This window comes from Heloderma suspectum, chromosome 8 (assembly GCF_057233095.1).
Source record: "Heloderma suspectum isolate Gila_16-S chromosome 8, 16-S_ref, whole genome shotgun sequence".
NCBI classification, from domain to species: domain Eukaryota; kingdom Metazoa; phylum Chordata; class Lepidosauria; order Squamata; family Helodermatidae; genus Heloderma; species Heloderma suspectum.
The window spans coordinates 48,284,362-48,307,939 of record NC_139465.1 but is presented as its reverse complement, the minus strand read 5'-3'; the positions used below and the strand labels follow the sequence as shown (position 1 = coordinate 48,307,939).

The 23,578-nt window shown below is 43.5% G+C and overlaps 1 protein-coding gene across 1 annotated transcript in view; it reads right to left on the bottom strand.

The window, feature by feature from the left end:
* HSD11B2 (hydroxysteroid 11-beta dehydrogenase 2) overlaps positions 1-23,578 on the bottom strand; it is a 68,548-nt gene that overhangs the window by 13,321 nt on the left and 31,649 nt on the right. The window contains exon 3 of the mRNA XM_084812903.1: positions 6,728-6,940. Coding sequence (XP_084669029.1) covers positions 6,728-6,940 — 213 coding nt within the window. The remainder of the gene's footprint in view (positions 1-6,727; positions 6,941-23,578) is intronic.

Below are 23,578 nucleotides of genomic sequence, written 5' to 3'. Positions count from 1 at the left end.
TTCTTAATCTCATCTGCTTCTGTTAGGTCCCTGCCTTCTTTGTCCTTTATCATGCCCGTCTTTGCACAAAACGTTCCCTTGTGATCTCCAATTTTCTTGAAGAGATCTCTAGTCTTTCCCATTCTGTTGTTTTCCTCGATTTCTTTGCATTGTTCATTGACCCCACTATCCTAGATCATTACTAGCTTTCTTGAGGGCGGGGGAGACCACTACAGCTTGGCTGTTTCCAAGCATGTACTTGTGCTCATTCTCACTCGGAAAATCAAGGCCAGTGGTGGAAGTTGAAGAGTCTACTGGACTTAGTTTATAATGGCTGGGTGACTGCTTGGACTGGTTTTATATTGTTGGGGTGATATTAGCTTAAATTTGTGTTTTGTTAGCCTAAGGTTTTATATTTTTTACAGTTTTTAGTAGTGGAATATTGCCTCCTGGAAAAATCTGAGGGAACATCAAGCAAGGGCTTGATGTTAAGGAGATAGAGGGGTATATTTGAACTGACCTTTACTTGTCTGGACCTCTCTCGAACTTCTTGGAATTTGCTTTCCTGTTTCGAGTACATTAAAGTGTCTTTTGAATTAGGCATGGGAACATGACTATTTTTATTCATGTTGAGATGTGGTTCAACAAGAGAAGGCCATTAGTTACTCGAAGCCAACATGGATTTGTCAAAAACAAATCCTGCCAGATGAATCTGATCTCATTTTTTGATCAGGTAACCTCCCTGATGGACTGTGGGAATGCTGCGGACATCATATACCTCGACTTCAGCAAAGCTTTTGACAAAGTGCCCCATGATCTCCTGATGAGCAAACTAGCTCAAAGTGGGCTAGATGAAACAACGATCCGGTGGATCTACAGTTGGCTACAGGATCGGACTCAAAGAGAACCCTAACAATGGGATCTCCTCCAACTGGGGAGAGGTAACGAGTGGGCTACCGCAGGGCTCAGTCCTGGGCCCAGTGCTCTTCAACATTTGTATTAATGACTTGGAGGAGGAGGTGCAGGGAATGCTGATCAAATTTGCAGATGACACAAAATTGGGCGGGATACAGAAACAAAATTCTAAGTGATCTTGATAGACTGGAGCGCTGGGCAGAAAACAACAGAATGGTTCTGCACCTAGGAAAAAGAAACCAAATGCACAGTTACAAGATGAGGATATGTGGCTCAACAACACTACAAGCGAGAAAGATCTTGGAATTGTTGTCGATCACAAGCTGAATATGAGCCGACAATATGATGTGGCTGCAAAAAAGGCCAATGCTCTTTTGGGCTGCATTAATAGAAGCATAGCTTCCAAATCCTGGGAAGTACTAAACCCCCTCTACTCAGCACTGGTTAGGCCTCATCTGGAGTACTGTGTCCAGTTCTGGGCACCACACTTTAAGAAGGATGCAGACAAACTGGACAGGGTTCAGAGGAGGGCAACAAAGATGATCAGGGGACTGGAAACAAAGCCCTGTGAGGAGAGACTGAAAGAACTGGGCATGTTTACTCTTGCAAAGAGAAGACTGAGAGGAGATAGGATAGTGCTCTTCAAGTACTTGAAAGGCTGTCACAGAAAGGAAGGCCAGGATCTCTTCTCCATCATCCCAGAGTGCACAACACAGAATAATGGGCTGAAGTGAGAGGAAGCCAGATTCCAGCTGAACATCACGAAAAGTTTCCTGACTGTTAGAGCAACACGACAATGGAACCGATTACCTAGGGAGGTGGTGGGCTCTCCCACACTGGAGGCCTTCAAGACGAGGCTGGGCAGCCATCTGTCAGGGATGCTCTGACTTGGATTCCTGCATTGAACACGAGGTTGGACTCGATGGCCTTGTAGGCCCTTCCAACCCTACTACTGTTCTATGATCCCTCAAATCTGCATAGAAGGGATCATTCTTTAGGTTGGACACAGAGGAAGCTATACTCATGGTTGTCACATCCCCTGATAACATCCCCTTTTCGCAACACGGGCAAGATTGTCCAATGGAGTGGGGAGGTCTATCCCATGAGATCACTACTCACAACATACCTACTCCTCCAAGAAATTATGTCAGGGCAGCCCAGGTAAAACCATGATTTGGGCAGAAATATATGTGGCTCATGTAAGAGATTAAGGGCACAATCCTATGGGTTATGCTCTCATTAGATGGAAGTCTTCAATCTTGGAGGCTTTCAAGTATCCATGGACCTCCCAGAATGCTGCCTGCAGGAGCGCCAGAGGCAATTTTCGCCTCTCCTTCTTCCTGTTCATACATTTTGCGGGGGGGGGGGCTCTGAGCTCATCTAGAGTAGTCACGCTGGCAGGGACGGGCCTGGAGAATCCATAGGAAACTCCAAGGTACTCCAAGGCTGCTTTTGCGACCTCGGAAATTAGTCAGCGCGATTCTTTCTGCAGCAGCTGGGAAGGATTGGATTCTGGAGTCCCCCTTCCGAGGTTAGCAGTATCTACAGCCTCGGAAGGGGGACTCTGACGAATCTCTAAATAACTCAGTAAATTTGGGAGACAGGCATTGGCCCAGGTAGAAAATGGGGAAACCCTGACTTACTACATCTGAAGCCCAGCATTACTTCCAAGCACTCCCTCAACCAGACGCCTTGGATGCATAGACTCCCTTCTCTAGTTTATTGTGGACTATTGCTGGATGGTACAATAAGCGAGTAGACCAAAAGTTTAGTAAATTTCTTCTGTCTCATTACATTCTTTGCTTTCAAGTAACTTAGTGATTGGAAATCCCAGCTCCTTTACTGCAGGGCTTTAGTTCCTTTCTACTTCATATGACAAAGTATTGTCCGAAAAGAAATGCCAGAGGAGGTGAAGCTTGACCCTACACTTGAGATAATTAACCTCGCTGAAAGCTGAAGTTGTGTACTTCCTAAAATCCATAAAGGGACACCACCGGTACCTGGTAGACCTATAGTGTCTGGCTGGGGCTCAGTTTTAGAACCTTTGGCTGTATATGTAGATTCCTTTTTAAAACCATTTGTGAATGGTGGCAGCCCAACTCCAGGCTTTCTTAGATGAAACAGATCATCCTTTTTGAGTCTGGATGCCTAGATTCAATAGGCTCTTTTGTGAAGGACACGACTCACTTTTTGAATCTTGTGAGTAATGTTCATTTGGACCAAAACTAATATTTGGCTTGTCACTCTAAGATGTGCTTGCCTTGTACACTAACATCCCACTGGAGGAAGCAGTTATAGAAGAAACACTGAACAAAAGGAAGGTATTACGCACACACCCCACCAGCTTTATTCTGGCTTTAGCAGCATTTGTCCTAAAGAAAACCTTTTTCCAGTTTGGTGAGGATTTTTTGGGTCAGGTTTCGGGCACAGCTGTGGGCTGTAGATTTGCCCTGGAACTTTGCCAATCTGTACATGGATCTATTTGAAAGACAACACATACTTAACACAGATAATTGAAAGAGGCTGTAGTGCACCCTCTCCTGAAGAGGACCTGCCTGGATCCAGAGGTATGTGAGCACTATCACCCCATTGCTAATATCCCCTTTTGGGGCCAAGTGCTTAAGCACATGGTGGCTGGGCAGTTTCAGACATTGGAAACTGATTATCTGGACCCATTTCAGTCTGGTTTCAGGCCAGGGTATGGCACTGAAACAGCCTGGGTTGCTCTGGGTGGAAGACGGGGGAGTGCCACCCTGCTGATCCTCCTGGATCTCTCAGCAGCTTTTGACACCACTGATCATGGTATCTTACTGGATCAGCTCTGCAAGGTGGGAGGCGGAGGCACTGTGCTACAGTGGTTCCACTCCTACCTGCAGGGTCGATTCCAGACAGTGGTACTGGGCGATTCCTGTTCTACCCCATGGCTATTAAGCTGTGGGGTGCCACAGGGTTCTATTCTATCCCCCATGCTGTTCGACATCTATATGAAGCCATTGGGTGAGGTCATTAGGAGTTTCCAGGTAGGGTGCCACCAGTACACTGATGATGCTCAGCTCCACTTCTTCTTGTCGTCAGAGTCGGCTGAGCTGGTGAAGGTGCTGGACCAGTGCCTGGAGGCTATAATGGGCTGGATGAGGGCCAATAAACTGAAGCTAAATCCTGACAAGATGGAAGCTCTGTGGACTGGTGGTTCCTGAGTTTGGTAATTGGGTAAGCGACCTGTCCCAGATGACCACTAGGAAAATCAAAATCAGGATTTTGTTGTTGTTCAGTCGTTAAGTCGTGTCCGACTCTTCGTGACCCCATGGACCAGAGCACGCCTGGCCTTCCTGTCCTCTGCTCTCTCTCAGAGTGTGCGCAAGTTCATATTCATCAAAATCAGGATAGGGGAACACAAAAGCTGCATCAGAACTAGAAAGGTGCGTGCGCCTATGGTAAAACATTTCACTGAACAACAACATGAGGCAAACTCGTTAAAATTCTGGTGCATTGAAAAGGTACAAGGTGCAGGGAAACAACAAGTCATGCAACTTAGAAAACAAGAGACTAGATGTATTTATAAACGTAATACCATAGAACCCCAAGGACTCAATGAGGATATTGAATGGTTGTTTGTTCAGCAAAATATATTTCTTGACATAGTCATATTCACAAGTTATATTGCTAAGATTGAACATTAAATGTCAGCTCCTTCAGAATATAGAGCACTTTCAACAATAGCGATTTGGATCCTGATCAATACCTTAACCAGGTGTGCAACACAGTAAGGCCTGATATACCACAAGCTCCACTCACTAGAACACGTGGTAGCAGATGAGGATACACCAAATGCAGTGGCAAGTGGTGAGCATTTGCAGATCAATATTTTTGTTTTTAAAAATCAATCTTGGGAAAAAAATTAAGACTAGGGCACTTCTGCTCTGTATACTGCTTCTTACAGAACACTGTTGATATTGCTACACCAAAAATTGGATATCTGGCCTGCATATTAAAAATTGTATAAATGGCATCTGGATCCAATCTGGTGAGACAGATTTTTCTGTATTAGTCAGAAATATATTAATTTGTAATACTGTATATTAATGGATTCATTTTCTTAAAAGAATTTTTGTTTTGATTCAAGCCACTGAGGAAGGCCACACAGGCTGAAATGCATTTGGCTTTCTTTTGAGATTGAGTATTTTTTCCTGTTTACCAATTCCATGAGCATCCAGCAAGGGGTGATATGAACCACAATTCCATCATTTTCATCTTATGGACTACATATTGACTATATATTGACCTTTTTCATTCCTATGTAACTTCTGCTGGGCTATAAGAGAATTTGTCATATATTGCACTGTATTGTACAGATTGTGATTTTTGTGTTCTGCTTTTTAAATAAGTGGGGATTCTACCCATAGCTTAAATAAATTTCTGCTCAATATTTACAGTTTATTGTATTAGGGACATTGAAGTTGTGGAAATACTGGCATACCTTTGACTTTTGTTGTTGTACATTGTGCATCAAGGTATACATACATTTCCTTTCCTTTGCTTGGAATGAAAAGGTCCTCCTGCAAATTCCAAAGAATCATCCCTCTCATTTGTTCCTGGGGTGATCTCCACAGTAACAGGTTTAGTTTGCTCTTCACTTTGCTGTGCTTTTTACTGGAGTCGAATCTGCTTTGTCTGGGGACCCACAGGGCTTGGAAATCCACATTATCCCAAAGCTAGCCTGGAGCTCTGGGCAAGTCACACAGCAGTTTACCACGAAATGTTTAGGTAGCTACCAGGCGGAGTCTCATTCACGTCATCACTTAGAGAGCCTGTTCGCGCCCTCCCACTCTTGCCTTGTTCCACCCTTGCTGCTTTCTCTGGCCAGTTTGTGTGTTAGTGCCTGCCTCCGCAACCTATGCCCGAGTCCCCCCATTTTTTTTATTACTGTCCCTCTAAAGCCTCAATAGCACAATAGCAGGTATAGCTACTCCTGTTCAAATGTGCTACTTTGCAATAGTGCTATAGGGGTATAGCTACTCTCGTTCAAATGTGCTATTTCACAATAGTGGTATCGTGCTATAGGGGGTATAGGTATTGCTACACAAATGCACTATTTCGCTATAGTGCAATAGGGATATCTTCTAAATGCGCAATTGCGGGTTCCCGGGTAACTACCTCAGGAACTGCAATCTCACTGAGTATATGTATTCCTCACCATACCGCATTTTTAGCAGTGTAAGCCTCAGCCTCTGATACAGTAACGACTTTGAATGTCCAAGATCCATACAGTTTACAGTCCACAGGGGACTGTGGTTGGTGAATCTGGACTGCTAACTTCAGGTTCATTATGTAGCACTAATGCGCTATTTCGACCTTGCGCTTTTATTCTTTACTTTTAAAAAAACGGTAAGAGGCTACCTGGAGCGCACCTATACTTCAAGGGGATGGCCACCAGAATTTAGTGGCAGGCAAGGTGAAGTAAATACCATGAGGTAGCTCAGAACTCTGATGGCCAGCCGCAATATGGCAGAAACATTGGGGAAATACAGGTGGGGAAAACATTGGGGAAACATCCTTTGACCACCGTCAGTGAGGCACACCTCTCGGCTGGGCTATCATGCCAGAGTAAATGTGGAAGGTTGGTGCACACCACAACAGAAGCACACTCAAACCAAATTAAGGAAAATAATTGGACTAAAAGTAGTCTCAGAAAAACTGGGTTTTCAGCGCAAAACTCCGGGGTGGCTGCGGGATGGCCATGACATCATGTGCCCCAAATGACTTTACAGTAAACTTGCAGTAAATCACTCATGGAGACACCCTCTTGGCCATATTGCCAATGCCCTCAAGTTACCTGTCCTCACTGTCTGAGCTTTGATGATGTGCAGGACCCTCTGAATGTCTTCCGCTTTGGTCAGGTCCATTTCCAGCAGTGATAACTTTGGTGAGCAGCTCCGCCGAAGCTCCTCTGCACCTGGGCTCCTCAAGTCCAGCACACTGGCATAGACTGTAAGCCCCAGAGTGTCTAAGTGATGGGCAGCCGCCTTTCCAAAGCCAGAATCGCATCCTGGAGATCAACAAAAGAAGGAAAGTTGGAAGAGATGGACAGCCAACTTTCTCTTAGCCTCAGTTCTCCGGCTGTAGCATGGGAATAACAATGACTTGCAGGACTGTAGCTAAAATAAAGAAGATGGAAGGGCACAACTGAGCCTCACTTAAGCACTCTTTTTACTATTACGATTATTATCCCCGCACTGCTGGGGAGGATTCATTTGCTGAGGACTTTCCTGAGTGGATGCCTGTGGCCCACCATGAGATTAGCTGTCTACTTCAAAAAACGATATTAGTTAAAACTCCTGGGGAAGACACGCTCCCGCCTGAGATATTTAAATTTAATTCCTGCTGGTGGGCTCTAGTTTTGGCCAAGTTTTCCTATATTAACCAGACAGGAATAATTCCGGTTGGGTGGTGGTCCAGTATTACTGTACCACTATACTAGGCCTTTCACCTCAACAGACTATTTTCAGACCTAGACCCACCTTTAATCCCCCATCTAATAATCCGCAGATTAAGGTCTTTCAGGCCTTGGTCATAAAGGATGTAAGGAACACAGAATGCCAGGATAGGCATATTTGGCATAACTTAAGTAGGGAAGAAAAACTATCTTTGGAAAAATTAAAAAACAGGAAGGACATTGTTATTAAACCAGCAGATAAAGGTGGTGCATTAGTCATTTGGGACAGAAAGGACTATGTTCAGGAAGCTAGAAGACAGCTGAACAGTATTTCTCATTACAGCCTCTGTGTAGGTAATCCAACTTGTAAAATCAAAAAGGACACAGTACATTTGATAGATGAAGCGCTCTTACAGGAAGATATCTCTAAATCAACACATGGTATTCATGGATACAGATCAAAGAATCCCCCAAAGTTGTGTACTTCCTAAAATCCATAAAGGGATGCCACCGGTACCTGGCAGACCAATTGTGTCTGGCTATGGCTCAGTTTTAGAACCTCTGGCTGTATATGTAGATTCTTATTTAAAACCATTCATTGAACATATATGTTCTTTTGTGAAGGACACAACCCACTCCTTAAATCTTGTAATGTTCATTTGGACAGAACTAATATTTGGCTTGTGACTCTAGATGTGTGCGTGCTTTGTACATTAATATCGCACAGGAGGAAGCAATATCAGTTATAGAAGAAACACTGAACAAAAGGGAGGTATCATACCCCTCTACAAGCTTTATTTTGGCTTTAGCAGAATTAGCTCTACAGAAAAACTTTCACCAGTTTGGTGAGGATTTGGGGGGGGACAGGTCTCAGGCACAGCCATGGGCTGTAGATTTGCCCTGGAACTTGCCAATTTGTACATGGATCTATTCGAAAGACAACACATACATAACATAGATAATCCTTTAAAAAGGCTATACTATTATATAAAAGATCTAGATGACATTTGTATAATTTGGCAGGTTCCTGAGAACAGACTTCAGGAATTTGGGGAATCCCTTAATCATCTAAATTCCACTATTAAATTTGATATGTCATATGGTAGACATCAGATCCAATTTCTAGATATACAAATCAGATTTGTCCAGGGTACTTTCCAGACAACTACATACAGAAAACCTACAGAAGTTAATTCCTATCTGGAATTTGAAAGTTAACATCCTACTTTTTAAAAAAGGAATTTGCTGTACTCCCAATTTTTAAGGATCAGGAGAAACTGCAGTCAAGCTAAAGAGTTTTGCACACAGGCTAGAGAATTGATCCAACAATTAGAAGAAAGAGAGTATCCACGCAGGATCTTAAAACAAGCGTTTTACAGAGCTAAATCCATCGGATGAATAGATTTATTGGTGCCCAAAGAACAAGTAGTGGAAAAAACAGAATGATTATTCCCGTAACATTTGATGGGTTTACTATACAGATTAAAGAGGTTATCTTAAAGTACTGGTACCTATTAGAAAACATCTTGAAGTACAGAAACACTCCTATGTTTGCATACAAATGGGCATCCAATTTGAAAGACATCTTATTTCATACAAGAATGGGATTCACCAGTAATACCATGTAGGACAATTCAAATGTGGAAATTGTAGTGTCTGCAATAATTGTGTCAATTTAAGTTCCTTTAGTAATCCTGTACTATATCTGGAGTTATATATGCTGTTCAGTGTACGTGCTTATTGTTATATATTGGCATGACCACTAAGAAAATCAAAATTAGGATGGGGGAACATAAAAGCTGCATCAGAACTAGAAAAGTACATGCACCAATGGTAAAACATTTTATTGTACAACATGATGCAAACTCATTAAAATTCTGATGCATTGAAAAGGTACGAGCTGCAGGGAGACAATACGTTATACAACTGAGAAAACAGGAGGCTAGATGGATTTATAGACTTAATACCATAGTACCCCCAAAGACTCAATGAGGATATTGAATGGTTGTTAGTTCAGTAAATATATATTTCTTGCCATGGTTATATTTCTAACTAACACTGTTAAGATTAAAAGTTAAATGTCAGTTCCTTCAGAATATAGAACACTTTCACAATAGCAGTTTGGATCCTGATTAACATCTTTATCAGGTGTGCAACCGAGTAAGGCTCAATATATTACAAACTCCACTCACTAGAATAGAGGATAACAGACCTGTATGTATTAAATGTAGAACAGTGGTAAGTGGTTAGAAATTTGGATATAAATATTTTTCTTTTGTAAAGAAAACCAATCTTGGATTTAAAAATGTCTTTTAAAACTAGGGCACTTTTGCTCTATATACAAAAAATTGGATAGCTGGTCTGCATACTAAGAATTGTATAAGCGGCATCTGGAGTCAATTTGGTGAGATAGATTTTTATGTATTAGTGAGAAATACATTAATTTGTAAATATTGTATATTAATGGATTAGTTTTTTAAAAGAATTAATTTTTGTTTTGATTTAAGCCACTGAGGAAGGCCACATAGTCCAAAACACGTTTGGCTTTGTTTTGAGATCAACGAGTATTTTCTTCTGTTCACAAATTCATTGAGCATCCAGCAAGGAGTGATATGAACTACTAACCCATCATTCCCATTTTATGGATTACAATTGATTTTTTTCATTCTTGTGTAGCCTGTGCTGGGCTCTATGAGAACCTGTTACATTGTATTGTACAGACTTTGATTTTTGTGTTGCGCTCTTCAAATAATTGGGTATTGTACCCATATAGCCAGTGTGGTATAGTGGCAAGAGTGTTGGACTAGGAGCTAGGAGATCTGGGTTCTAGTCCCCACTCAGCCATGAAAGCTCACTGGGTGACTTTGGGCCAGTCACAGACTCTCAGCCCAACCCACCTCACAGGGTTGTTGTTGTGAGGATAAAATGGAGAGGAGGAGGATAATGTAAGCCGCCTTGGGTTCCTTGCAAGAGGAAAAAAGGCGGGGTATAAATGCAATAAATAAATAAATAAATAGTTTAAATAAATTCTGTGCTCGATATTTTATTACACTGAAGTTGTGGAAATACTGGCATACCTTTGACTTTTTTGGTTGTTGTAGCTGATATACATGCCCCATCATATGCCATTAAATGCCTGGGAGTAGAGGACAATCTTAACCTGCCGCTGAAAAGATGACAGTGTTGGTTCTAGGAACATGCTATTGTCCCCCAGACCAGAAAGCTCAGGGTGATCTTGAGATGGAAAACAAAATCAGGGAGGCCTCCAAATGAAGAAGTATTTCAATAGTGGGTGACTTCAATTAGCCCCGCATTAACTGGATAAATGCATGTTCCAGTCATGTCAAACAGGTTACATTTCTCAATGCCCAAATGACTGTGCCCTAGGACAGTTGGTCATGGAACCAACCAGAAGGAAGGCAACCCTGGATTTAATCCTAAGTGGTGTCGCCCAGGACCTAATGCGACATACGAATGCTGTAGAACCAATTGGAAACAGTGACCACAGTGCTATCAGATTTAATATCTATTTAAGTGGAAAATTGCCAAGGAAGTCCAAGACATCACAGTTTACTTTAAAAGAGGAAACTTCTCTAAAATGAGGGAACTGGTAAAAAGGAAGTTGAAAGGGGGAGTCAAGAGGGTTAAATCTGTTCAAAATGTTTGGAGGTTACTCAAAACCACAGTAATAGAAGCTCACCTAGAATGTATATGACAGGTTAGGAAAGGTAGTATCAAATCCAAGAGGTCACCCACATGTTAACAAGCAGGGTCAAGGAAGCTATTAGAGAAAAGGGGGTTTCCTTCAAAAATGGAACTCTTGCCCAAATAAGGAAAACAAAAGGGAGCACAAGCTTGCACAAAGGCAATGCAAGCAGACAATAAGAGCTGCAAAAAAAGCATTTTGAGGAGCATGTTGCTAACAACATCAAGGCCAACAATAAAGAATTCTTTAATGTATCAGAAGTAGGAAACCGGCTAGGGAGACGGTTGGACCTTTGACTGACAACGGAGTTAATGGAGTACTAAAGGAGGATAAGTGGATTGCGGAGAAGGTGAATGAATTCTTTTTATCTCTCTTCACTGCAGAAGATTTAGGAATGGTACCTGTGCCTGAACTCAGTCCTGGGCCCAGTGCTCTTCAACATTTTTTTTAATGGTTTGGATGAGGAGGTGCAGGGAATGCTTATCAAATCTGCAGATGACACAAAATTGGGCAGGATAGCTAATACCCTGGAAGACAGAAACAAAATTCAAAGTGATCTTGATAGGCTGGAGCGCTGGGCTGAAAAACGCAGAATGAAATTTAATAGGGATAAATGCCAAGTTCTGCACTTAGGAACAAGAAACGTAGGTGCAGTTACAAGATGGAGGATACTTGGCTCAACAATACTATTTTTTTTATTATTTATTTATTTATTTATTTATTTCTATACCGCCCAATAGCTGAAGCTCTCTGGGCGGTTCACAAAAATTAAAACCAAACAGCACACAATAAAACAATTTAAAATATATAGAACATTAAAACCACAATATAACAATACAACCACAATAAAACCTAGCAGCAGTGCAGGAGTTTAAAATACAGATTTAAAACAGCAAAGATAAAAATTTGGAAAGCTAAAATGCTAAAATGCCTGAGAAAATAAAAAGGTCTTCATCTGGCGCCAAAGCCCTCCTCCTAGTAGCCACCCGCCTCGCTTCCTTTGGCAGGGGCTCACGAAGGAGGGCCGCTGACGATGATCTTAAGGTCCGGGCAGGCACATATGGGAGGAGGCGATCCTTCAGGTAACCTGGCCCCAAGCCGTTTAGGGCTTTGAATGTTAACACCAGCACTTTGAATCGGGCCCGGAAATGGATTGGCAGCCAGTACAGCTGGAAAAGTACTGGCGTAATATGAGCTCGCAGGCCAGTCCCTGTTAACAATCTTGCTGCCCTATTTTGGACCAGCTGAAGTTTCCGGACCATTTTCAAAGGCAGCCCCACATATAACGCATTGCAGTAATCCAGACGAGAAGTTATCAGGGCATGGATAACTGTAGCTAGGCTATCTCTGTCCAGATAAGGGCGTAGTTGGTATACCAGCCTAAGCTGATAAAAAGTGCTCTGTGCCACTGAGTTCACCTGTGCCTCAAGTGACAGTTCTGGATCCAAGAGCACCCCCAAACTACGACGTGATCCTTTAGGGGGAGTGCAACCCCCTCCAGAACAGGTTGAATATCACCTAGCCGGGCAGACGAAACACCCACTAACAGTACCTCCGTCTTGTCTGGATTGAGTTTCAGTTTATTGGCCCTCATCCAGTCCATTACCGTGCCCAGGCACTGATTCAGAACAGCCACTGCCTCACCTGGGTTTGGTGAAAAAGAGAGGTAGAGATGGGTGACATCCGCATATTGATGGCACCTCAGCCCACACCTCCGGATAACCTCCCCCAGCGGTTTCATGTAGATGTTAAACAGCATGGGGGATAGAACAGAGCCCTGTGGAACCCCATGGCACAATTGCCATGGCACAGAGCAATAATCCCCCAGCACCACCTTCTGGAATCGGCCATCCAAGTAGGAGCGGAACCACTGTAGTGCAGTGCCTCCAACTCCCAACCCAGACAACCTATCCAGAAGGATACCATGGTCGATGGTATCGAAAGCCGCTGAGAGGTCCAGGAGAATCAACAGGGTCGCACTCCCCCTGTCCCTCTCCCGGCAGAGGTCATCCCACAGGGCGACCAAGGCAGTTTCTGTTCCAAAACCAGGCCTGAAGCCCGATTGAAATGGATCTAGATAATCCGTTTCATTCAAGAGTGCCTGGAGCTGTCCTACAACCACCCGCTCAAGCACCTTGCCCAGGAAGGGGATGTTGGCCCCTGGCCTATAATTGTTAACATCCTCTGAGTCCAGGTTAGGGTTTTTCAGGAGTGGTTTAATTACCGCCTCTTTTAAAGCGGCAGGCACCACTCCCTCTCTCAAGGAGGAATTTACAACCTCCTGGACCCAGCCAGACATCCCCTCCTTGTTTGATTTAATAAGCCATGAAGGGCAAGGGTCAAGCACACAAGTGGTCGATTGGACTTGGCCAAGCACCCTGTCCGCATCCTCAGGCCTCAGTAACTGAAACTCATCCAATAAAACTGGACCAGATGGTGCTCTGAACGCCTCTACCAATGGAACTGCATTAATGGTGGTGTCCAATTCATGACAAATCTGAGCGACTTTGTCTTCAAAGTGCTGTGCAAACTTGTCACAGCATGCTACCGAGGCTTCCACCATCTCTCTCCCTGGCCCAGAATGTAACAGGCCGCGAACCACTCGGAAAATCTCCGATGGACGACACTGAGAAGATGCAATGCTGGTGGGAAAGGTCTCTTTTCCACCCTCACCGCCACAGAGTAGGCTTGATAGTGGGCTCTTACCTGTGTTCGGTCAGACTCAGCACGAGTTTTCCTCCACCTGCATTCTAGCCGTCTCCCCTCTTGCTTCATTGCCCTCAGCTCAGGTGTATACCAAGGAGCTGGCCGGGCTCTGCTACTACAAGCAAGAAGGCTCATGGAATTGTTGTATAACAAGCTGAATATGAGCCAACAATATGATGTCGCTGCAAAAAAGGCAAATGCTCTTTTGGGCTGTATAGCTTCCAAATCCTGGGAAGTACTAGCTCCCCTCTACTCAGCACTGGTTAGGCCTCATCTGGAGTACTGTGTCCAGTTCTGGGCAGCACACTTTAAGAAGGATGCAGACAAACTGGAAAAGGTTCAGAGGAGGGCAACAAAGGTGATCAGGGGACTGGAAACAAAGCCCTGTGAGGAGAGACTGAAAGAACTGGGCCTGTTTAGCCTTGAGAAGAGAAGACTGAGGGGAGATACGATAGCGCTCTTCAAGTACCTGAAAGGTTGTCACTAGGGATGTGAGAGAATTCTGCCACGGATCTCGGTGAGGCCGAATGCCAGTGCATTCAGCCCCCCGAAATCTGTGGTGGAACGAAGCCTCCTGGCTCCCCACCCTGAAAAAGGTGCGCGAAACGGAGCACTTACCTGCTGCTGTTCGCGCTGTTTTGCGAATGGCAGCCGCGTCTGCGGCCGCCATTCGCTTCATTATAGCCGTGATAGGCTACGTAAATACTTACATAGCCTATCACGGCTAACGCAGGGACGCCATTTGCCTGCACTGGGACACAAATGGCGGCTGCTGTAGCCGCCGCCATTTGTGTTCCCTTTTTTTTTTTGCTGTGATAGGCTACGTAAATATATACGTAGCTTATCACGGCAAAATACAAGGACGCAAATGGCGGTGGCTATGGCGGCCGCCATTCGCGTCCCTGTGCAGGCTGCCCAGCGGCCGGATGTCCGGCTGCAGGCAGCCCCGGCCAGCAGATCCGTGGAGACACCGCAGAGTGGAGCCGGCCAGGGAGAATTTTGGAGGGAGGGACAGAGCGCCTCCCCCCCAATGCGAATGTCACCCTTCGAAAAGGTAAGTGACTTTCGTACATCCCTAGTTGTCACAGAGAGGAAGGCCAAGATCTCTTCTTGATCATCCCAGAGTGCAAGACATGGAATCATGGGCTCAAGTTACAGGAAGAATCATGGGCTCAAGTGACAGGAAGCCAGATTCCGGCTGAACATCAGGAAAAACCTCCTGACTGTTAGAGCAATAAGACAATGGAACCAGTGACCTAGGGAGGTGGTGGGCTCTCCCACACTGGAGGCATTCAAGACGAGGCTGGACAGCAATCTGTCAGGGATGCTCTGACTTGGATTCCTGCATTGAGCAGGGGGTTGGACTCGATGGTCTTATAGGCCCCTTCCAAACCTACTATTCTATGATTCTATAATGTTTTCAGGAAGGGAGTCTGAGGAACCGAGGTAAACAGTGGTCACAAAAATGAAGTTCACACCCATACTGACAAATTGAAAGTTAATAAATCACCAGGCCCAGATGGTATCCATTCTAGAGTTCTTAAAAGAATGCAAACATGAAATTGGTGATCTGATCAAAAATATGTCCGTAAAACCAGTCTCTGTATCAGAGGACTGGAGAACGGCTAGTATAATGCCTGTTTTTAAAAAGGGATTCGGGGGGACCCAGGAAATTACAGGCTGGTTCCAGGTAAATTGGTTGAAAGTATTATTAAAGATAAAATCAGCAGGCATATACAAGGATGAGCCCTGCTGAAAAAGAATCAAGATGGCTTCCACAAAGGTATGTCCTGTCTCACTAACCTTTTAGAGTTCTTTGAGAGTGTCAGTAAACCTGTGGACAGGGGTGATCTGGTAGACATTGTTTACATGGAATTCCAAAAGCCTTTTGACAAAGACTCCTGAGCAATCTTAGGAGACATGGAATAAGAGGGGAGGTCCTCTTATGGATCAGTAACTGGTTAAAGAACAGAAAGCAGAAAGTAGGAATAAGTGGTAAATTCTCCCAATGGAAAGATGTAAATAGTGGTGCCCCAAAGGGATCTGCATTGGGATCAATGCATTTCAATTTATTCATAAATGACCTGGAATAAGGAGTGAGCAGTGAAGTGGCCAAGTTCGCTGATGACACCAAATTATTTAGAGTGGTTAAAACAAAAAGGGATTGCGAGGAGCTCCAAAAGGATCTCTCCAAACTGGGAAAATGGGTATCCAAGTGGCAAATGCAGTTCAGTGTAAGCAAGTGTAAAGTGATGAATGTTGGGGCAAAAATCCTGACTTCAAGGACTTCCCATCCTGACCTGATGGGATTTGAGCTAGCAGTGACCAGCCAAGAAAGAAACCTTGGGGTTGGGGTGAGCAGCTCGATGAAAATGTTATCCCACTGTGCGGCTGCTGTGAAAAAGGCAATTTCATGTTAGCCATTATTAGGAAAGGAACTGAAAATAAAATTTGCACGATCATACAAATTTTATGATCTTGTTACATGGGGGTTGGACTTGATGGCCTTGTAGGCCCCTTCCAACCCTACTATTCTATGATTCATACTGCCTTTATACAAATCTATGGTGTGATGATACTTAGAATACTGCGTACGGTTCTGGCCACTGCACCTAAACAAAGATATTGTAGAGCTGGAAAAGGTGCAGAAAAGGGCAATTAAAATGATCAAGGGGTTGGAGCATCTCCCCTATGAGGGAAGGTTATACCAGCTGGGATTGTTTAGCTTGGAAAAAGGAGGGTAAGGGGAGACATGATAGAGGTGTACAAAATTATGCATGGTGTGGAGAATGTGGATACGGTGACATTTTTCTCCCTCTGCATAATATTAGAACTTGGGGTCATCCCATGAAGCTAATTGGTGAGAGATTCAGGACAGATAAAAGGAAGGACTTCTTCACACAGCACATAGTTTAACAACAGAGACTCGATGGTCTTGTTGGCCCCTTCCAACCCTACTATTCTATGATTCTAAGTAGTGATGGCCACTTCCTCAGCTTCTGTCCCCAAAAGCCTCTTTTGTACCTGAAATTCATTGTTGACATCTTTAGTATTTGGACTCATGGACAGGATGCCCTAATAAGGTTTCACCAGGACTTCAGTAACTTTCAGCCCACCATCAGCCTGAGCCTAGGACAGTCCACACCACAAGTTCACTTTCTAGATATAACAATGCAGCTACATAACATATAAACACCACCCTATATTGGAAATTGACACGCTACTACATATACCTACATGCTTCCTGCTTCCACCTAGATCACACCACAAAATCCATTGTCTACAGTCAAGCCCTACAATACAACCACATCTACTCAGACTCAGCAGAAGAGACTCACAGCTTAAGCATCTAATGCAGGTATTTATCAGACCACAATACCTATCCAATGAAGTGAATAAACTGATCAACAGGGCAAGGATAATACCCAGGAATAATCTACTACAGGACTGACCCAGAAGAGAAAATAGAACACCACTTGTTATCACCTCTAGTTCCCAGCTAAGCCCACTCAAACATATCAGTGATCTACAACCCATCCTGGACAATGACACTTCCCTCTTGCCGGCCTTGGTGGTAGGCTTGTGCTTGCTTACAGACAGCTGCCCAACCTAAAAAGGATACTCACCAGCAACAACAGACCTCGCAATGGAGACACAGACACAGCAACCAGGCCCAGATGCCAACTCTGTCCCCGTATCTACTCTGGCAACATGATTACAGGACCTAATAATGCCTCCACAACATCAGGGGTATAAGCACCTGCTAAGCTCCCGAAGTGATACATGCCATCGTTTGTGCTATATGCCATCACAAAGATGACATTAGGAATGGCAATGTTCAGAAACCAGTGGGGGGACATGTCACACACACACCCCAGGACACTCTGTGGATGACCTTAAGATGACCATTTTGAACAAAGGAATTTCAAAGACAGATACCGATGCGAAATTGCTGAAGTACAATTCATCAAGCGTTTCAACTCTATTTCCTGTGGCATGAATAAGGACAAAGGGTTGTGATTGTTTTTATCACACTACATAAATTGATCCATTCACTATTGCAATGGTATCTGTATTATCACGCAACAATGTTTTATGAATGGCAGTAATTATTACTGTCTATATTTTTTGCATTTCAATCCCTCTCAGAACAAAGTTTACATCTCTCTCCCCTCACTCCCCCTAAAACGTGTATATAGATTTGCCAATTGGAGGTTAATACCTCATGCATCTGATGAAGTTGACAGTGTCTATGAAATGTATACCAAAATAAATGTTAATCTTTAAGGTGCCTTGTGTATACCCATCCAGCTAGCAAATCACAGGATACCTTGTGTATAACCAACCAGCTAGCAAACCAGATAGCAGAGGCCGTGCCTGGGGCGGTCTAGCAACTATGGTTTCAGTGGATAGTAACCCAAATATTTTACTGCTTGATGTAAGCGATAGCAGTAACATCTTAATTCTTCAGGTAGATTGGCCTTCAGGTCTGACTTTTTTTTTTAGTAAATGTATATCTTCCCCCACACAATTCAAAGTATGAAGGTACCTCCATATGGAATGAACTTGATCAGGCCCTCTCTGCCTTATTTGAAATACAGGCTGACCCAAAAATCTTGATAGCAGGTGATATGAATGCTAGGACAAAACAACTGTAAAATGGGTGAGAAAATGGGACTTACTCCAGAAGGTCTGGCTTCTCTCCCTACTAGAAATTCTAAGAATTTGGGGCTTAATAAAGCTGGTCAATTCCTCTTTGCTCTTGTTGTTAAGTTTCACTTAGGTATATGTAATGGGACAGATAAAGACCCAGACTCAAGCTTATATACATATATTGGCCCAAGGGGCAGGAGTGTGATAGATTTTATGATCCTCTCACAATTGGCTCTATTCCTTTTCTACAATTTCAAAGTCCTTACTAGACCAGAGAGTGATCACATGCCAATTCTGATGTCTCTTTCATTACCCACTGGAAAAGTTCCCCCCGTTTTTGCTTCTGCAAATAATGTAATAAGTCAGGGAGAAAAAAGACTGTGTTGGAATGGGAAGCGGCAAGAAGAAATAAACTTATTTCTAGCAACCCCCAAGATGTTATCTTTGAGAAATTTTTTACCTCCCTGGATCCCCTGGGAACTTATGGGAAAATAGTAAAGGAACATAAACCATTTGTGGTCACTACTAAAGTGCCTTTTCCAGGCCTGCACACTAGTCAAGGCTGGTTTGATAAACGGTGCACTGCCCAGAAACGTAGGTTGGCAGGAGCAATCAGGAGACTGAGGCAAGAAGACTCCTTAGAAAATGTTACTGTCTACATCAGCTTGCGCAAAGAGTATAAAAATCTCCTGCGCCAGAAAAAGAATGAGTATGTACGACAATCCTGGATGGAGCTAGGGCTGGCAATTCTAGAAAGAGATTCAACCAGATTCTGGATGTTAGTGACAAAAAGGACAAGGAGACATCATGGCTCTATTGATAATCAAACTACTTCCTCACCATGGCAAGCTCACTTTTCAGCCTTGTTTAGACAATCTTTTGTTGGGACCTCATCTGATCCCCTTCACGGCAGGGATTCTGTGTCTTTTCTTCCTGCCCTGATTGGGAACCAGTAACCTGGGATGAAGTGTGTGATTTGATTGCCTCCCTGCCTCCTAAAAAGGCCCCTGGAGAAGATATGCTTCCTGGTGAATTGTTTAGATCTAATCTTACTTGGTGGTGCCCAATTCTTGCTAAAATGTTTACTTATATAAACCAGCATGGAAAAATCCACCAGGGCTGGGAAGTGACCATGGTTGTTCCAATTCACAAGAGAGGCTCTAAAGCAGATCCAAATAATTTTAGACCAGTCTGCTTAATGTTGTTTCAAAAATATATACTAAATATCTTTTACACAAATTAGAGTCATGGGCAGCCAAAAACTTGCTTTTAGCTGAAGAACAGGCCGGGTTTGCAAAGGGGAAATCTACAGTAGACCAGTGTTTTGTTCTCCATCACCTAATACAGAAATATTCTCAGTGTGATAGAAAAGAGTTATTTGTTACTTTTTTGGATTTTAGTTCAGGCTTTGACCTTGTAGATAGAGATCATTTCTGGCACAAGCTATCTGCCACAAACACTGATAGAAGGCTATTTCTTTTAATCCAAATGCTCCACTCTGACACTACTCTTAGTTAGGCTGGGGGAGAATGGATTGTTACCAGAAAGCATCCCAACTGATAAAGGGGTGCGTCAGAGGCCCTTTTCTTTTTAATTTTTATATTAATAGCATTGTACAAGAACTGAGGGATTTGGAATGCTTCCCAGCTTCTATTCAGGATGTTAAACTCTCAGTCCCCCTATATGCGGATGACATCGCAATGATTTCCAGTACATTAATTGGTATGCGAAGGCTCTTGAGAAAGTTGAGTACATTTTGCACAAGAGAGCATTTGTCTATTAACTATGCTAAGACTAAAATTGTAGTATTCGGGAAGAAAAGGACAACACATATATGGAAGTTGGACAATGAATCTATTGAACAAATGAACAACTTTAGATATTTGGGCCTTAATTTCAACGCCCGACTTCCGTGGAGACAACATCTAGATGTAATTAAGCTGGAATCATCCCAGTCTACTCAATCTCTCCTTCAGTTCTCTCGATCACAAGGGGGAAGCTTGGATGCCCCTGCAGTTGAGATATTTCAGAAGAAGGTAGTTTCACAACTGACATATGGGGCAGAGGTATGGAGATACACGAATGCCTCCATTTTTGAGGTGGTTCAGAACTATTTTATGAGATCTCTCTTAACTGTCCCCCAGAGTACACCCGGGGCCCTTCTAAGGGCAGAAGTGGGATTGATTTCAGTTAAAACATCTATTCACACTGCTCTCGCTTTGTATTGGCTCAAGTTGACTCATATGAGCGATTCCCGCCTTCCAAAAAAATGCTTTCAAGAGCAACTTCAGACCCCATCCCAAAAGTCTTGGGTAAACCTGACCAGACCTATGTTGCAAGCTTATGGAATTGATAGAGTCCTTTCCTTCTTTTCCTTCTGACAGAGAAAAGCAGAGGCTTAAAGAAAAAAATAATCTTTATTCTAAGTGGATGGATTTGGTTACAATCTCACAAATGCCTTATTCTTGCTGGTACCCATTATATAAAACGTCATTTGGTCTGGAGAGTTACTTTACAACTCTGACTGTGCCTCACTGACAGAAATGATTTACAGCATTGCATCTACAACGCATGTCCTCTGCCTTCTGGGAGGGAAGATTTGACAATATCCCCGTCCATCACAGACTCTCTATCTGCGGGTCTGGGGAGGTTGAAGATGTCTCTCATTACTTACTAAGATGACCTCTCTATCGCCATCCTAGGCATAAATTTCTTGCCATTATTTTCCAGAGCCTCCTAAATAGAACACCTTTAGAACAGATATGTGTCCTTCTTTCTGGCACTGATGCTTTTACCACTGCCCAGGTAGCAAAATTTGCCTTGGCAGCAAGAAAAACACGTGCCAAAGCCCAAACAGCCTACTAGGGATGATTCTGTTGGATGTATGAATTTATATATATACAAATATGTGACTGTACTGTACTGCTTCTCTCTCTCTCTCTCTTTTTAATGTACATTGTGGTGGCCTATGGCTTTAAGCAATAAAGTATCATATCGTATCGTATCTCTCTCCCCCTAAAACATGTATATAGATTTGACAATTGGAGGTTAATACTTCATGCATCTGATGAAGTCGACAGTGTCTATGAAGTGTATACCAAAATACAGTCAGGGCCAGAAATACTGGAACAAGGATAACTGTTTTGGCAGTTGGCCTCTGTACACCACCACAGTGAAGTTGAAAGGAAGCACACCCAGATGGGAGCGAAGTCAGGACTTCCAGCTGTAATTCAGTTTGACAAAAATGGGGCACTAACCATTCAGGAAGGACAGCCAGTGGCATACACACACCCCCATCGTTGGTGGCTCAGAAGTAATGGAACAAATGGCTGACAAGCAGCTGCATGGCCAGGTGTGGCCTGTTTCCTGGGTACCCCATGACCAATCAAGCAGATAAAAGGCCAGGAGGTGGTTCTGAGAGTTACATTTGCATTTGGTAGCTGTTCACTGGAACTCCCAACATGAGGTCCCAAGAGGTGTCCATGCAAGTGAAGGCGGCCATCATTAGGCTGAGGAAACAAAATAAACCCATCAGAGAGATCGCAAAAACAGTGGGAGTGGCCAATACAACAGTCTGGAACATCCTGAAAAAGAAGGAATTAACTGGCAAGCTCACCAACAGCAAAAGGCCTGGAAGACCACGGAAGACAACTAAAGTGGATGACCACAGAATGCTGCTCAGGGTGAAGAGGAACCCTTTCACAACATCTAGCCAGGTCAAGAACGCTCTTGCGGAGGTAGGCATGTCATTGTCAACATCTACAGTCAAGAGACGGCTTTATGAATGTAAATACAGAGGCCTCACAACACTGGTAACGCTCAAGAACAGACAGGCCAGATTAGCCTTTGCCAGCAAACACCTAAAAAAGCCTGCCCAGTTCTGGAATAAGATTCTTTGGACTGATGAAACCAAGATTAACTTGTACCAGATTGATGGGAAAAGTATGGAGAAGGAAAGGAACAGCTCATGATCCAAAACATACCACATCATCTGTCAAACATGGTGGAGGCAGTGTTATGGGATGGGCATGCATGGCTGCCAATGAAACCGGGTCACTGGTGTTTATTGATGACCTGACTGCTGATAAAAGCAGCAGGATGAATTCTGAAGTGTATAGGGCTATACTTTCTGCTCAGATTCAGCCGAATGCTGCCAAACTGATAGGACGCCGCTTCATATTGCAGATGGATCATGACCCAAAACATACAGCAAAAGCTACCCAAGAGTTTCTCCAGGCAAAGAAGTGGGATGTTCTTCAATAGCCAAGTCAGTCACCTGATCGCAACCCAACAGAGCATGCTTTTCACTTACTGAAGACAAGACTGAAGGCAGAGAGACCCACAAACAAGCAGCAGCTGAAGGCAGCTGCAGTGAAGGCCTGGCAAAGCATCTCGAGGGAGGAAACTCAGCATTTGGTCACATCCATGGGTTCCAGACTTCAGGCAGTCATTGACTGCAAAGGATTTTCATCCAGGTATTAAAGGCGACCCTTAAGTTTGAAATGATGTTGGTTTGTTCCATTACTTACGCGCCACCAACGACAGGGGTGTGTGTATGCCACTGGCTGTCCTTCCTGAATGGTTAGTGCCCCACTTTTGTCAAACCCCTTGCATTACAGCTGAAAGTCCTGACTTCGCTCCCATCTGGGTGTGTTTCCTTTCACCTTCAATGTGGTGGTGTACAGAGGCCAACTGCCAAAACAGTTATCCTTGTTGCAGTATTTCTGGCCCTGACTGTAAATGTTAGTCTTTAAGGTGCCACAAAATTTTGTTGCTTTTATCAAAAGTATGTTTCCTTCTTCTGAGTTCAAACACGAAAAGGGTTTCTCTTTAAAGAAAATTGCTAACTTAAGTCCTTCTCTGCCCAGTATAGTTGATATTTCACCGCTTGAGAAGTAAAAAATCTTAGTACTCTAAGAAATCAGAAGGCCTGGTTTCTTCCAAATACTTCTTTGAAACTAACCTCTTCACACCGATATCATACAGGTTCACGAAGATGGCCACAGGAGGTTAATGAGAGATTTCACGCAAACACCCAGGTGCCAGCAAAACTGCAGCAGTAATCCAGTCATATGAGGGAAGCAATCTGACTCAGGCCCTCCCTTTGGCACCACTGCATTGCTCTTGAAAGTCTAATTGCCTAAACAGTTCAATTTGAGCAGATATTTTAAATGTTTCCCCTTTTG